At 36.6% G+C, this 15,900-nt stretch overlaps 1 protein-coding gene across 5 annotated transcripts in view; it reads left to right on the top strand.

Annotated features, from left to right (window-relative positions):
• Window positions 1-15,900, top strand: part of BICD1 (BICD cargo adaptor 1) — a 226,328-nt gene that overhangs the window by 169,162 nt on the left and 41,266 nt on the right. For all 5 annotated transcript variants that reach the window (XM_077870524.1, XM_077870522.1, XM_077870521.1 and 2 more), the window contains exons 4-5: window positions 825-1,250; window positions 13,261-14,355. In XM_077870524.1, the coding sequence (XP_077726650.1) occupies window positions 825-1,250; window positions 13,261-14,355 (1,521 nt within the window). The remainder of the gene's footprint in view (window positions 1-824; window positions 1,251-13,260; window positions 14,356-15,900) is intronic.

The following is a 15,900-nucleotide window of genomic DNA, read 5'->3' as shown; positions in this document are numbered from 1 at the left end:
GCCATGGTTTAGCGTTGCCTTCAGGCCAGGGCCTGATCCTGGAGACCCGGGATTGAGTCCCATGTTGGGCTCCCTGTGTGGAGCCTGCTTCTCTGTCTGCCCATGTCTCTGCCTCTCTCTGTCTCTCTCTTTCTCTGTGTCTCTCATGAATAAATAAAATCTTAAAAATAAAGGAATATTACATTGATAACAATATATGTTTTTTTATTATCAGATAATCAATCAGTACTGTTATTCCAGATTAAGCACATAAAATTTTTCTTTGCTTCATTTTACTCTCAAACATAATTTGAGATTAAATTCTTATTATGATCTTTTAGGTTATTTATCTTTAAATATAAAAATTTTCTCATCATAGGACAGAGTAATAGTGATGATAAAATATTTTCTAGGTTGTAAATATTCCAATACTTATTTTTTTTTTATTCCTGTTTTTTTTTAAGGCAAACAGTGCCCCCTTTTGGCCATTGGTCCTCATAAAAAGAAATTCTAAGACCCCTTTTTCATCTCTACGAAGAATTTAGTTTACATATATGAATTATATAAAACTATTTATAAATTATATATTAGTTATATAATAATACATTATAAATTATATGTAATTTCCAAAGAAACCATCCTATGTTACCTTAAGAGTATATATACTGTGTGCTTTTTTTTTTTTTTTTTGGTTAACATACAGTGTTATATTAGTTTCAGGTATACAATAAAAGTAGTGTAACATTTCAATTTTTTAAACAATTAGGTCTGCTAGAGTGGTTAATGGCAGTTTTGTAAGACCCAAATTTTAGTTTTATGAATCTTCTTTATCCTATCTAATTCAGGTTGAATATGAAGGCTTAAAGCATGAGATTAAGCGATTTGAGGAGGAAACTGTGCTATTAAACAGCCAACTGGAAGATGCCATCCGGTTGAAAGAGATCGCGGAGCATCAACTGGAAGAAGCCCTTGAGACCTTAAAAAACGAGAGGGAGCAAAAGAACATCCTGCGGAAGGAGCTCTCCCAGTACATCACCCTCAATGATAACCATATCAGCATCTCTGTAGATGGCCTCAAGTTCACGGAGGATGCCAGTGAACCAAACAATGATGACAAAATGAATGGGCATATCCATGGGCCCCTTGTGAAACTGAATGGAGACTATCGGACTCCCACTTTAAGGAAAGGAGAGTCTCTACACCCTGTTTCTGACTTATTCAGTGAGCTGAACATTTCAGAAATACAGAAGTTGAAGCAGCAACTAATGCAGGTAAGATCTCTTTTAGGGCTGTTAGAGTGGATTTCTTGTAGACTGCATATCATCTGTTTTGGGATTTCTTGTTCTCATATTTTACTTCTAGCTTATTTTTTGAGATATTGTTTCTTCAACTAGCAACTTTGAAAGTACAGTATTTTTTTTTGAAAGACATAACAGAAGAGGTGTTGAAATGAAATCTCATTTGCATCGCTTTAAGAAATATATTATAGAGTCACAGTAGATTGCAATGAGGTGTGAAGGAGGAAAGCCTCTCCATCCATTTCTAATTTATAAAAAAATTCAGAAGCTTTACATATAAGTGAAATGACAGAAAAAATGAACTTTTCCATCACAAACAACTGTAGGTATAGCTTTAAAAATAATGGTAGACTTCACAGAAATACCTTAAGCCTTAAAAGATGTGAAGGACTTTGAGTATAGAAATTAGCCAGGATATCCTATGATTCAAAATACAGAACAGGTATAAATCTGAAACCTAGGAGTTCTTATTCCAACATAATCTAGACCTTAAATTTTTAGTATCTTCAAACTTATAGGTCTTGTGAAGCATCCTGGCCTTTAAGCTTATCTCCCTGTGAAATGGCTTTTCTAGTTTAGGTTTTGCCTCCCTGCCCACCTTAATCCAGTGCTAATGGAAATCTTGCCTGAGGAACAGCATCGCCACCATCACCATCACCTGGGGGCTTCTTAATACTACAAATTGTTGGGCTCCACACAGATCTGCTGAACCAGGAATCTGGTTCAACAGGCTTGTCAGGTGATTAAGTTTGAGGTTTAATCTTCAGTCTGTTATTCCTCCCCCACCCCCAAAGTTCTTTGTGTATAGCTGATAATTAGAGGCTGTCAAGACTCTGGCAAGCATTTATTTCTATAGTAGAGAAGGCTTATAATTTGCTGCCTCTATAGAAATGATGACTAAAAAGTGAAATTAGGAGAAATAAATAAGAAACTAGAGAACCAGTGAAGTTGATTTAATAGGTTTATTTTTTTTTAAATAATAGGTTTATTATTAATATCACATCAAGAGTTAACATATCGTGCATTTTACCTGCCCTATGCTTTTGGCCACTAGCAAAGAATTCATTTTCAAAACATTCAACTGAAATCAAGAGGGCATGGCCATCGGAAGAAAATGAATTTCATGTAGACTTACGTGACTGCAAAATCCAGTTCTCTGTTGTAGGTAATATTTGTCTATGTCCTTTTGTTCAGTTTACACTAATACAATTAGAATAACAAACCTATTAAAAATTTTTCCATGACAGGTCATTTATAAGAATTCATGCCCCCAAGTTAAATAGAATTAATATAAAATTTTTCTTAAACTATCATGTTGGTGGCTTTAGGATAAAAAGTATTCTGAGACTTTTTTGTTTCTACTTATTATGGTGGCAGTGTAGAAGATGATAGGAAGAGGTGCTTTTATGCATAACAGCTCAATAGTTTTCAACTGGGACAGCTATTGGCTGAAAGCTCAGACCTGTTTTCACATTTAATCCTAAATGTAATCTGAAATAATACAAAATTCTGAAATAGATGAATCATTTAACAAGAAGAATGGTGGAGACAGCAAGAGAGTGATTCTTGGTTGGAGTGTCATTTGTATTTGGGTTGGGACAGTTCCTCACTAGACTAGTGAGCTTCAAGAGGTTTAGCGTCTCTGGTCCCAATCCATTAAGTGCTAGCTACATCTCTTCTGTCAACCTGATGACCAAAATGTGATGCCCTACTCACATTTCAGATGCTCCAAGTGGCTTGGTCTATGAATTAAGGTGTGTAGAGTGCTTAGAACAAGGCCAGGCACACAGTAAATGCTCAATAATTGTGAACTTTTACTACTATTTCAACTCCAGAGTGCCTCTAATTTATTAAACACTCAATTAATTTAGCTTTTATTAATATTAACTTTCTGTTAGACAGTTGGGTGGAGGATAGTCATCTCAGAAGGGACTGATGTGGTCACTGATAGGAATACAGAAAGGGGAAAGTGTCAGGGGGTGAGGTCTGAAAATGGATGTTCATTTAACAAAAGGGGAGAGAAAAATGTGACTTGTTAAACCTTCCCTCAATACAGCAGAAAATTGTGTACCCATGTTTAATTAATGTTGACAGTTTGTCAAGATATAGAGGGTGCACAGGCAGGGCTTTGTGTTCCAAAATTAGCTCCACATTTAGTTATGGAAACCAGACTCAACACAGGAAGAGCTTTGTAGCTTCCAGCCTCACACCAACAACACTAATGTGTAACTTTGTTTTAGACAAAGTAGCCATCTTTTGGTAAGCAACATTTTTTAAAAAGCGTATCAACTTTTTCTAAGAATATATTTCATTCAAATTATGGTGTACAAGTAAAGCAGAGTGTATCTTTTCAAGTGTAACTTTGTTTATAATCTGATATTTTTTCCTTAGCTATGTATTCCCTGTGTTTAATTTATGTAAATAAGCAAATTATAAAAACATTACTGTGGACGCCTGGGTGACTCAGCAGTTGAGCGTTGCCTTAAGCTCAGGGCGTGATTCCGGGGTCCTGGGATCAAGTCCTACATCAGGCTCCCTGTGAGGAGCCCGCTTCTTCCTCTGCCTGTGTCTCTGCCTCTTTCTCTCTTTGTCTCTCATAAATAATAAATAAAATCTTTTTAAAAAAATTACAGGATACATTGCCTAGAAGTTATTGCAATTGTCTTTGATGTTAATGAGGCTTGAAAATAGTATGACAGTTCTGATAGACAATAGTACTAATGCACCTTGCAGCATATACTGTGTGTCAGTGCCACTCTTCTGGACATTCCAAGGAGGAAGCAATAAAATGTACCTTCTTTTTTTGAAGATTTTATTTATTTATTCATGAGAGAAGGAGAGAGGCAGAGGCCGAGGGAGAAGCTCCATGCAGGGAGCCCGATGTGGGACTAGGTCCCACCACCCCAGGATCACACCCTGAGCTGAAGGCAGCGTTCAACCACTGAGCCACCCAGGCACCCCCAATAAAATGTACTTTAAATGTGGCTATATGAAATGCTTGGGGCCGGGTGTGTTTTGAAATTAAATGTTCAGAATGTAGAAAGGTAATATGCAGCATATACTATATATTTTATGACATCTCTAATGGGACCAGGTGCAGCAGTGAATGATAAAATAATATTTAACATTTCTGTAGTGAAACATGTGGGTATTCATGCTAAGAAGAGAAAATGAGGACCAAACTGATGCACCTCTCATCAGTCAGGTGCAGTATTGCTGCTAGAGAAGTCTAGAGTGGTCTGAACATCACCACCCAGTGAGTTATGATAAAATTTTTATGTAAAGCCACCTGGGATTTTGAAATTATGGCTGTTTTAGGCATGGCAATTGCCAAAATGTTAGGCAGCTCTCAATCTTGTGTACCTTGGCTTCTAACATCAGCATACTTTGGATATCACAGCTTGTATTTTCATAGTTCCCTTGTCTTTTAGGATTTCTTTTGGCTGGCGTCCAAAGTACTGCATGGAACACCTGTGCTTTGTTAATGTTGACAGTTTGGGGAGATACAGAAAGGCTCAGGGAGGGATCCAACACCCTGTACTAGGGAATATGCAGCTTTTAAAAGGATTTTCTTCCTTAGGATTAAAGAAACCTTTTGAAAACATCATACCCAAGTCAAAGAGATCGTACTGCCATCTGCTGGGAAATGGTAATAATTAATACAAAAATCTAGGACAACTTCAATTTAAATAGTACCTCCTAGAGTTGTGTTGCCCTTAAGACTCGGTTATTTCAAATAGAGTATACAGCTGAGCCTTAAACAACACAGGCTTTGAACCACACATGTCTGCTTACATGCAGATTTTTTTAAAAAATACATACAGTACCCTACTGTAAAGGTGTCTCTTCCTTATGATTTTCTTAATAACTTTTTTCTCTAGCTTACTTTGTCATAAATAAAAGTATATAATACACATAACATACAAAATATGTATTGATCAACTATTTATGTTATTGGTAAGGTTTTCAATCAGCAGTACTGCATTGTTCAAGGGGAACTGTAATTGATATTTTCCGGTGACAACCAAGTACTTTAGTTTTATTAGAATGAAAATAAATAGTTCTTGTCTGGGATAACTAAATTATTTAATCTATTTAAAGGAGTCTCTTTGCTTATGCCAAAACTTCTGCCTCTGATAAACAGCCTCTGTTTAACCTCACATTGCAGGAGGTCAAACTAAGGAGTAAACTCTTTGGATTTTTCTTTTCGGTATCACACCAGCTGTACAATTTCACATTTAATGTGATAAAAGAGCAATATTTCTCTGAAACTGAAACTGATGTTTTATTGTATCCTCATGGATGTGAAAGAAATACAGATTCATGTTATATTTAGATCCACTCTATTAAAGACAATTTTAATTTTCCTATAATGATGGTAAGTGGTCAATTTGCTCCATGTCCCATAAGATGTCAAAGCAATTTTTATATATTTGCTTAATTGGTTGGTACCTATAACAACTGTATAGGGTGGATAGTATTATTATGCTCATTTTACAGATAGCATGTGAAACTGAGGCACAGATATGTTTTTGTCATTTGCCCAAAGTCAAAAACAGTAGAGTTGCTACAGAGAGAGAGAGAGTCAAACAAATATTCTCTGGTTTAACAAAGACTTACAGAATATTTATGAAAATTAGAATATATGGGATCCCTGGGTGGCGCAGCGGTTTGGCGCCTGCCTTTGGCCCGGGGCGTGATCCTGGAGACCCGGGATCGAATCCCACGTCGGGCTCCCGGTGCATGGAGCCTGCTTCTCCCTCTGCCTGTGTCTCTGCCTCTCTGTCTCTCTCTGTGTGACTATCATGAATAAATAAATAAAATCTTTAAAAAAAAAACAAAAAAAAAAAAAGAAAATTAGAATATATAATATATAAATTAGAATGTTTATGGGGTGAAATTAATTAAAAGAAGATTGATCAGTTTGTGTTTTTAAAATGACAAATATAATTTCCTAGGACAAAGTTGATGACTCATTAAACAATTACAGATTTTATAAAGATTATCTTTATTTTTTATTTTATTATTTTAAGATTTTATTTATTCATGAGAGACACACACAGAGAGGCAGAGACACAGGCAGAAGGAGAAGCAGGCTCCCTGCAGGGAGCCAGATGCAGGACTTGATCCTGGACCCTGGAATCACAACCTGAGCTGAAGGCAGACACTTAACCGCTGAGCCACACAGGCGTCCTAAAGATTAGCTTTAATTTACTTTTTATAGGCAAATACATTTCTCAGAAGCTTTACTTTTTTGCCATACATCAGAAAACATAAAAAGAGCATCTATTATCACAACAGCAAGAGCCTATGTCATCTTTTTTAAGAACAACTTTTTTTTTTTTTAAGATTTTATTTGTTTATTCATGAGAGACACAGAAAGAGAGAGGCAGAGACATAGGGAGAGGGAGAAGCAGGCTCCATGGAGGGAGCCTGATGTGGGACTCGATCCCGGGTCTCCAGGATCACGCCCTGGGCCGAAGGCAGACGCTCAACCGCTGAGCCCCCCGGGCGTCCCAAGAACAACTTTTTTGATATATAATTCATATACCATATGTCCACCCAGTTATAGGGTATAATCCAATGGTTTTTGTACATTTACAAAATTGTGCAGCCATCACCACAATTTTAGAACATTTTCATTGCACCAAAAATAAACCATGTGCCCACTAGCCACTCGAGCCCCAAGCAAACACTAACCTACTTTCTGTCTTGAGAGATTTGTCTAGTTTGACATTTGATGTAAATAGAATCATATAATAGGTAGCCTTGCATGACTGTCCTTTTCCACTTAGCATAACATGTTACAACATATATTAGTACCTCATTCTTTTTATTATTGCCCAATAATATTCCATTGTTTGGATATACCACATTCTATATATCCATTTATCAGTGATGAATATTTTAATAGTTTCCACTTGACTCTTATGAATAATGGAATGAATATTTATGAATAAGTTTTTGCATATGCATATGTTTTAATTCTCTTCCATATATACCTAGGAGTGGAATTGCTGAGTCATATGGTAACTCTGTTTTACCAGGTTCATCTTGTCTAAGGTTGATCTTTTTCACAGTTCTTGTTTGGGCACAGATTTGAAGTGAAGCGTTGCCAGAATTGCTTCAGTTCCAGCAGAGAAGAATAAATTCTTCTCTGAGTTCTCTGAATTCTTCTCCGAGTTTATTTCTGAGTTCTATTTGTGTATGTCGATACTACATGTACTGTGATAAGAATCACACAAAGCAGTCAAGTGTCAAGTTGAGTCAGCTGACCAGGATAAAGACTTGATGAAAGTTAATAACCTATAAAACAACTTTGATTTCTTCTCCTATAAAAATCTTAATATAAAAGTGCAAATTGTGGTTATCTTTTCTTTTGTTTTTCCACAAAAGAATCTATCTGTACTCAATACATGTAAATGTGTTTATTTAAAAGATAAACATTCAGTGAAATTAAAAAAATTTCTTTGGGAGGGATGCCTTGCAGGTGACTCTTGATCTTGGGGTTGTGGTTCGAACCCCACATTGGGAGTAGCGATTACTTTTTTTTTTTTAAGATTTTATTTATTTATTCATGAGAGAGAAAGAGAGAGAGGCAGAGACACAGGCAGAGGGAGGAGAAGCAGGCTCCATGCAAGGAGCCCTATGCAGGACTCAATCCCGGGACTCCAGGATCACTCCCCGGGCTGAAGGCAGATGCTCAAACACTGAGCCACCCAGGCATCCCAAGGGAGTAGCGATTACTTTAAAAAAAATGCAATTGGACATAATGACAACTATAATAATAATTAACATATACTGTATACTTACACTAGATTAAAGAGTTCACAAATTCTGCATTCAAGTTTTCTGGCAAAACAACCAGCCCTACTATAAAAAATAAAATCCTCAGTTGCAGATAAAAGATGGAGATTATAGAAAGAGAAATAAAGCAACCATTCTTAGTCACTATATAGGATGATAACTCAGCAGGTGTCTCTTGGATAAATTCTTCACAAACGGAGATTAAAACAGTGCACTTAAAATGAATGTAATTTTAATATTTGAAATGCTTTGCATTTATTAATTCAAAGCACAACAACATATCTTAGTTTATGTACTGCTTCTGAAATCCAGATACAATTTAAAGCACTCCAAACCTCAGTAGCTGGGAGAAAATATCATGGGGGAATTATATAAAAATTATCCACAGTTTAGTTATCTTTGGGAGGGAGCAGGCCTATCTTAATTCTCTGGAAAAAATGTGCGAATATGTGTAAATTTGGATATCATTCTCTGGTCAGTACAGAAATGTACTGAGTATGTGGAAGACACATACACGAAAGAGACAATAAAAAAATTTAAAAATCTGATGTTTTCTGTAGAGTGATCCTGAAGAATTTGATAGATTTATCTTTTAGACTTAAAAATGTTATTTTAAAATTGGAATTGGAAAAAAAATAAAATAAAAAAATAAAAAATAAAATTGGAATTGGCAGAGCACAGATTGGAACTCTCCTAATGATATTACCTCATTCATTATAATACTTTTTCCTCTAAAAATGAGTTTGAGACACATTCAGTACATTTTGTTCTGGTCCAATTTTTATTGTATTCAAAAGCTTTTATACTATTAAAAGGTTTTTTTGTTGTTGTTTTTTTGTTTTTAAGTAGACTCCACAACCAGCATGGAGCCCAATGCAGGGCTTAAATTTATGACCCTGAGATCAAGACCTGAGCCAAGATCAAGAGTCAAATGCTTAACTGAGCCACCCAGGCACCCTGTATTAAAAGACTTTTTGAAAACAGCTTTGTCTGTTGTAATTATGTAACTAATCAAATGATGTTTAGGCTTTTCTGACCAAATTCCCTTAATTTTCAAGAGAAAAAGAAAACTCCTGAAGTAATCCATTTTCATTGAGATTAATACAATACCAACAACAGAATATTTAGAGATTTTCTATCTCCTTTATCAAAAATTCAAATGTTTTGGCTTTTTATTAAGTACCATGTTACCTAATTACCTGGGTTTTTCACTTAAAGTTATTGCCCAACAGTCTGGATAAGTCAATTCATCTTCAACTATGGGGATACAATTTGTTATATCTAATGAAACCCAACTTAAAGAATTTGTATTGAAGTAAATCTTGACTTTGAAATGAAAAGGTTGTTTTTGCACATACAGATACAAATCTATGAAACAAAGTGTTTGCTGTGTAGAAACATTTTGGTCATGAAAATAATCAGTTACCCAAGTGTTAACAACAGCTAATATTATAATACCTTGAGCGTTATATTCATTATCTGACTCAATCATCCCTTTATAAGATCATAAACCGAAGCTTGCCCACTCACATAGCCAGGTAAATATTGGTGCCAAAATTAGAGTCAAGTTCTGATGATATAGCCCCAGTTGGTTTTTTGTTTTTTTAAACCTGTTATACTATTTTGGGGGATATTTTGGTTTCTGTAGCTAGAATATGTAATTTGTGGATTGTGTTCTAGATATGGGCAAATACTATGTCATAAAATCAAAACTACGATAGAAGCCTCTAATAATAATTTAAAATAACAAAACTGTATTTTTAGTTCTAATTTCATGACCCTATTATATAAGCAATCCTTGCTTTACATGATATTGCTGGGCCATAAATGATTGTGCAAGCTGAAACCATGCAAAACAAACTCATAACTAATGGAGAAAATCAATTGTTCTGCTTTTGTCTTGTCTTGTTTTGTTTTGCTTTTTTAAGTAAGCTCTATGTCCAATGCAGAGCTTGAACTCAGGACCCTATGATCAGGAATCTCCTGCTCTACCAACTGAGCTAGCCAGGTGCCCTTTGTTCTGTAATCTTTAAAAAATTTTTGTCAAAACATTAAAAACTCTCTTAATGTATAAAGAAATGAAAAAATATTAAAACTACTTAGTACACTGAAATCCAAAAAGTAGAAATGTATTTAAATTAAATTAATGTTAAATTAAAAACATTAAATGTTTTTGTAAAAAAACAAAAAAAAACTTTGAAATAAAAATTTAATCCTCCCCCAAAAAACTAGGGAAATTAACTTTATATTTTACAGAATATCAGAGACATCCAAGCTTTTGAAACAAAAATTTAAATGGTGCCTACACCCCCCAAAAAACTTACTAAGAACAGTTCCATCTTCCCTTCTTCTCATCATATAATTTATGAAACAAGAATCTTTTCTATGCCTGTCATAGTTTGGGTCAGCTTTCAACACTCTATCCTTTGCACTTTCACTGTCTGAAAATATCTCTGATAGTACCTTTAAGTGTGCTCATGTCACACACTTCCTCTAGGACATTTTTATCCTTTTTTCTAACAACTTTTTTTTTTTTTTTGTAACAACTTTTTTTTTGATTCATGTTGATGCATTCTCCTTCACCAAATTGCTTTGGCTGCATATCTAAATCCCTTCAAATGACATCAATGTCAACATTGTCACATTCAACAATTTCTTCTGTAACTCCATTTGTGTCTGATTCAAATTTCATTTCCAATATTGCCACGTTTTGCTTCTCTGCTACTTGTTCTTTCCTTCCTTCTTTTCCTTTTTCCTTCCTTTCTTCATTCTGTCTTCCTTCCTTCCTTCCTTCCTTCCTTCCTTCCTTCCTTCCTTCCCCATTTCCTTTTTTGGACTATCTATTTTGGTAAAACATCATGTGGGTTTACCACTGGGAGACAAGAAAACAAGACAACACAACTACACTTTGCTCTCTGTGAATGAATTGAATAATAGATACACTATGACCAATCACTGAAAGACTTGAAAGAAGTGATGTTGATTGGTCACTGGTCATGTTATTATGTAGTGATTTTGTAGACTGAAGCAGCAAAGTTTATACTTTACACATTGCTCACAGTTAATGTACTGTGTTTGGAGGGACTGGTGTTTTAACTAACCATGATCACTGAAATTCATGCATATTAGAACCATAAGTGAGGACTGTTTATATATGATAATAATATGAAGGATATCATACCACAAAGAATCATAAAAATACTACTCTACTGGGGTTCCTGGGTGGCACAATTGGTTCAGTGTCTGGCCCTTGGTTTTGGCTCAGGTTGTGATTTCAGGGTCATGAGATCGAACCCTGCATAGGGTTCCCACTATAGTCTGCTTAAGGCTCTCTCTCCCTCTTCCTCCCCCCACCCCTACTTGCTCACTCACTCTTCTCTAAAATAGATAAATAAATCTTTTTTTAAAAAATAAAGTTTGGCAATATCTCAATCTATTAAAAAACTACCATACTATATTATAAATTTATAGATAGGTATAGATCTCCTAGAGTATTATGCTGGTGTTATATTATTTATAGTTTAATAATTGTTATTTATCATGTTAATATAATGATAATTTTACTTATCTCCTAGAAATTTAGAAGTTTGGAGGGATGTAATGTATGATCCAGGAAAATTTAAAAGTTCAAATTGATAAATTCTTTTAGATATAAAAACATTCAAAATCAGTCCATTATCTTTAAAACAGGTCTCAATATTATTTGCTTACTGAAAAACACATCTTTGTTATATGCATGTAAAGACTTTTTTTTTTTAAGATTTTATTTATTTATTTGAGGGAGAGAGAGAGAGAGAGAGCATGAGCAGGGGGAGGGACAGAGGGAGAGGGAGAAGCAGGCTCCCTGCTCAGCAGGGAGCCCGACATGGGGCTTGATCCCAGGACCCTGAGACCATGACATGAGCTGAAGGCAGACACTTAGCTGACTGAACCACCCAGGTCTTCAGCATGTAAAAACTTTTAAATTCATAATGATTACCTGTATAGAGGGACAGAAGGTGGTTTTTTATTTTTTTATTTTTTATTTTTTTAAGATTTATTTATCTATTTATGATAGAGAGAGAGAGAGAGACAGGCAGAGGAAGAGGCAGGCTCCATGCTGGGAGCCCAATGCGGGACTCGATCCCGGGACTCCAGGATCACACCCTGGGCCAAAGGCAGGCGCCAAACCACTGAGCCACCCAGGGATCCCCTGAAGGTGGTTTTTTAAATTCTCCTATCATAATTTCTTATATATTTATATTTAATGACACAATATTTTATATTGAGACCATATATTTATTCATTTATATTTATTTAAATAAATTGCTAATTTTTAAAATTCCTACTTGGGCTGAAGGAATGGAAACAATTTTTAAATTGTTCTTTTAACTCTAAAACTCTGTTCTCTAACTTTTATATTAAAAGCTATCAGGACACCTGGGTGGCTCAGTGGTTGAGCATCTGCCTTCAGCTCAAGGCATGATCCTGGAGTCCTGAGATCAAGTCCTGCATCGGGCTCCCTGTGGGAGCCTGCTTCTCCCTCTGCCTATGTCTCTGCCTGTCTCTCTGTGTCTCTCATGAATAACTAATTAAAATCTTAAAAAAAAAAAAAAATAAAAGCTATCAAGTGTTTTCCATGTCTATTTTGGGGATTAAATGCTTATTTTTTAAGGGGATGATTAAGGTTCCCAGCATTCTTTTGTAAGTTAAAGCCTTAGGTGTTAAATCTGATTTGGGGTTGAGCTCTCAGAAGGAAAAGATGATTGATCATAGGCACCTGACAACAGGTTCCCACATGAGCTAAGGAACAGATATACCCTAAGGCTCTCAAAATACAGGGCCAAGTACTATCTCTTGACATCTTATGTTTTCTACAAGGTGTTAAAAGATAAAAATAAGATTGTTTGAATAACATTCAAGTTTCATGAGTGTATGCATATAATGCATGAGAATTTGGATGAGTAAATATGCATAGCATAATTCTTTTAAAGTAATAAACTTTTAACTGATTGACTTACCAGAACTGCTGAAATAAGAAAACACACTCCAATTTAATTGGAAATAATGAGGACATTGGCTCTGCTGCAGTTTTTTTAAATGTATACATGCCTGACTCTGAGTGGATCAAGTACATCGTTGGCATTGCACTGAAGTCATTCAGAGACCTTTTTTTTTTTTTTTTTTGCCATTACAGGTAGAGCGGGAAAAGGCCATTCTTCTGGCCAATCTCCAGGAATCACAAACACAGCTGGAACATACCAAGGGAGCACTGACAGAGCAGCATGAACGGGTGCACCGGCTCACAGAACATGTTAATGCCATGAGAGGCCTACAGAGCAGCAAAGAACTCAAGGCTGAGCTGGATGGGGAGAAGGGACGGGACTCAGGGGAGGAGGCCCATGACTACGAAGTGGACATCAATGGCTTAGAGATCCTTGAATGCAAATATAGGGTGGCAGTAACTGAGGTGATTGACTTGAAAGCTGAAATTAAGGCCTTAAAGGAGAAATATAATAAATCTGTAGAAAACTATACTGAAGAGAAAGCCAAGTATGAGAGTAAGATCCAAATGTATGATGAGCAGGTTACAAGTCTTGAGAAGACCACCAAGGAGAGTGGAGAGAAGATGGCACACATGGAGAAGGAATTACAAAAGATGACCAGCATAGCCAACGAAAATCACAATACCCTTAATACAGCCCAGGATGAGTTGGTGACATTTAGTGAAGAGCTAGCCCAGCTTTACCACCATGTATGTCTGTGTAATAATGAAACCCCCAACAGGGTCATGCTAGACTACTATAGGCAAAGCAGAGTCACTCGTAGTGGCAGCCTGAAAGGGCCTGATGATCCCAGGGGACTTTTGTCTCCACGATTAGCCAGGAGGGGTGTGTCATCCCCAGTAGAAACAAGGACCTCACCTGAACCAGTTTCAAAAGAAAACACAGAGGCCAGCAAAGAGCCAAGTCCAACCAAGACCCCCACAATCTCTCCTGTTATTACTGCCCCACCATCATCTCCAGTATTAGATACAAGTGACATCCGCAAAGAGCCAATGAATATCTACAACCTTAATGCCATAATCCGGGACCAAATCAAGCATCTGCAGAAAGCTGTGGACCGGTCCTTGCAACTGTCTCGTCAAAGAGCAGCGGCACGGGAGCTGGCCCCCATGATCGATAAAGACAAGGAAGCCTTAATGGAAGAGATCCTCAAGCTCAAGTCCCTGCTGAGCACCAAACGGGAGCAGATCGCCACACTGAGGGCAGTGCTGAAAGCCAACAAACAGGTGATCTCATTCTACTGACAATGCATGCTAGCCAACACTTTCTTAACTAGTTAATTCTTTAATGTTTTTGAGTGTCTGTTATCATCAGAATGAGAGTTCAGATTCCGGGTCAGCAGAGGAATAAATCAAACTACGTCCCAGTGGCAGGATCTAAGGAGAAGATCCAGTTGCAGATGTAGAAAGGCAATGCAGGCAGTACCTAGCTAGAGTCCAGCAGTCACTGGGTGGGGAAACAGGAGATGCAGGGATGGCAGAAGAGGCTGGCACAGTGGCTTACACCACGGGAACACCCTGGAAAGTGGCCAGAGCGAACAGAGGTCTAGGGAGAGATAGAGATAGAATATTCACTAGCTCTGCCAGTGACCACATATCTGAAATTTAGGTTCAATTGGGATGTTAATTCACCTAGGTCAGGACTGAAGCAATAGAAAATTTTTCCTAACAATAGATCTTATCCTTCTGGAATCAGCAGGAATGCTACAGCATGACCCTACCTGACTAATTCCTAGATCTCCTTCATGTCTGATTTTGTTTTCCACCCTTGAGCATTTGCTGGATAGGAGTGCTATGAAATATAGGTGGGAAAATATTTTCAATTTCTGTTTAGGTTCTCTGCAAAGTAAACCATGGAAGATATATTTGAGAAGGGTACTGAGAAAGAGTGTTGTTAAAGAGAAACAACAAAGCATCCAATACCTTCTTGCAAATGTAAGCAGTGCTAGTGTTGGGGAATAATTTCAGATGCAATGTTTCTTTTTCTTCTGCCCTTATTTTGGGGGAGAGCCCATGCCCTTTCTGGCATCCTCATCTTCAGTCCCTATAAATCCACTGATGTAGCTGGGAGGTCTGCCCCACAGACAGTGATATTATTTGTACTATAAATATGTTTTGTATTAATCCAAGGGCAAATTAGGACCTTTTGTGCCATCAGTTCAGGGAAATAGCAAAAGATTAGAATGAATAAAGAATTTGTGGGAGATCTGACTCCAATTTGAGGTCAGAGTGAAAGAATGTGTTACCATAAACTGCTACAATCCAAAGACCCAGTGACTCAAAGTGGTCATAAATAAGCAATACCATATTACTGATACCATATTAGATAAGGCTTAGATAGCCTTTATCAAAGACATAATATCCTGGGCATTCTTGGTCAAGCCATTCAAATAACATCTTTGACTTCTTCTTGCAGATTGAATATTAACAACTTAGATCTATAAGTATCAAGATGCTTAATTGATGCAGAAGTATAGATAAGCATGGTTGATAAGCCATGGAAGACTAATTTATGAACAAGCATTCATTGATTACATATTTCAAGGCAGGTACTAATAGGGATGTAAAAGTAAGTGACCAAGTAATCTAGTAGGAGTTCAACACATGCCCATAACTATTCACAGGGTAGGACATAACATCAAGTGGTATAAATAGTACTATTGGAATTCAGGGCAATACCAGAATACAAGACATTCCTGGCTAAATTTTTATTTTCTCAGTGGTTTGTGGTACCATTTGCATTACATTAGCATCACAACCCTTATGGTCTCA

Source organism: Canis aureus, chromosome 25 (genome assembly GCF_053574225.1).
Source record: "Canis aureus isolate CA01 chromosome 25, VMU_Caureus_v.1.0, whole genome shotgun sequence".
In the NCBI taxonomy this organism is placed as follows: Eukaryota; Metazoa; Chordata; class Mammalia; order Carnivora; family Canidae; genus Canis; species Canis aureus.
This window is presented reverse-complemented; position numbering and strand designations above follow the sequence as displayed.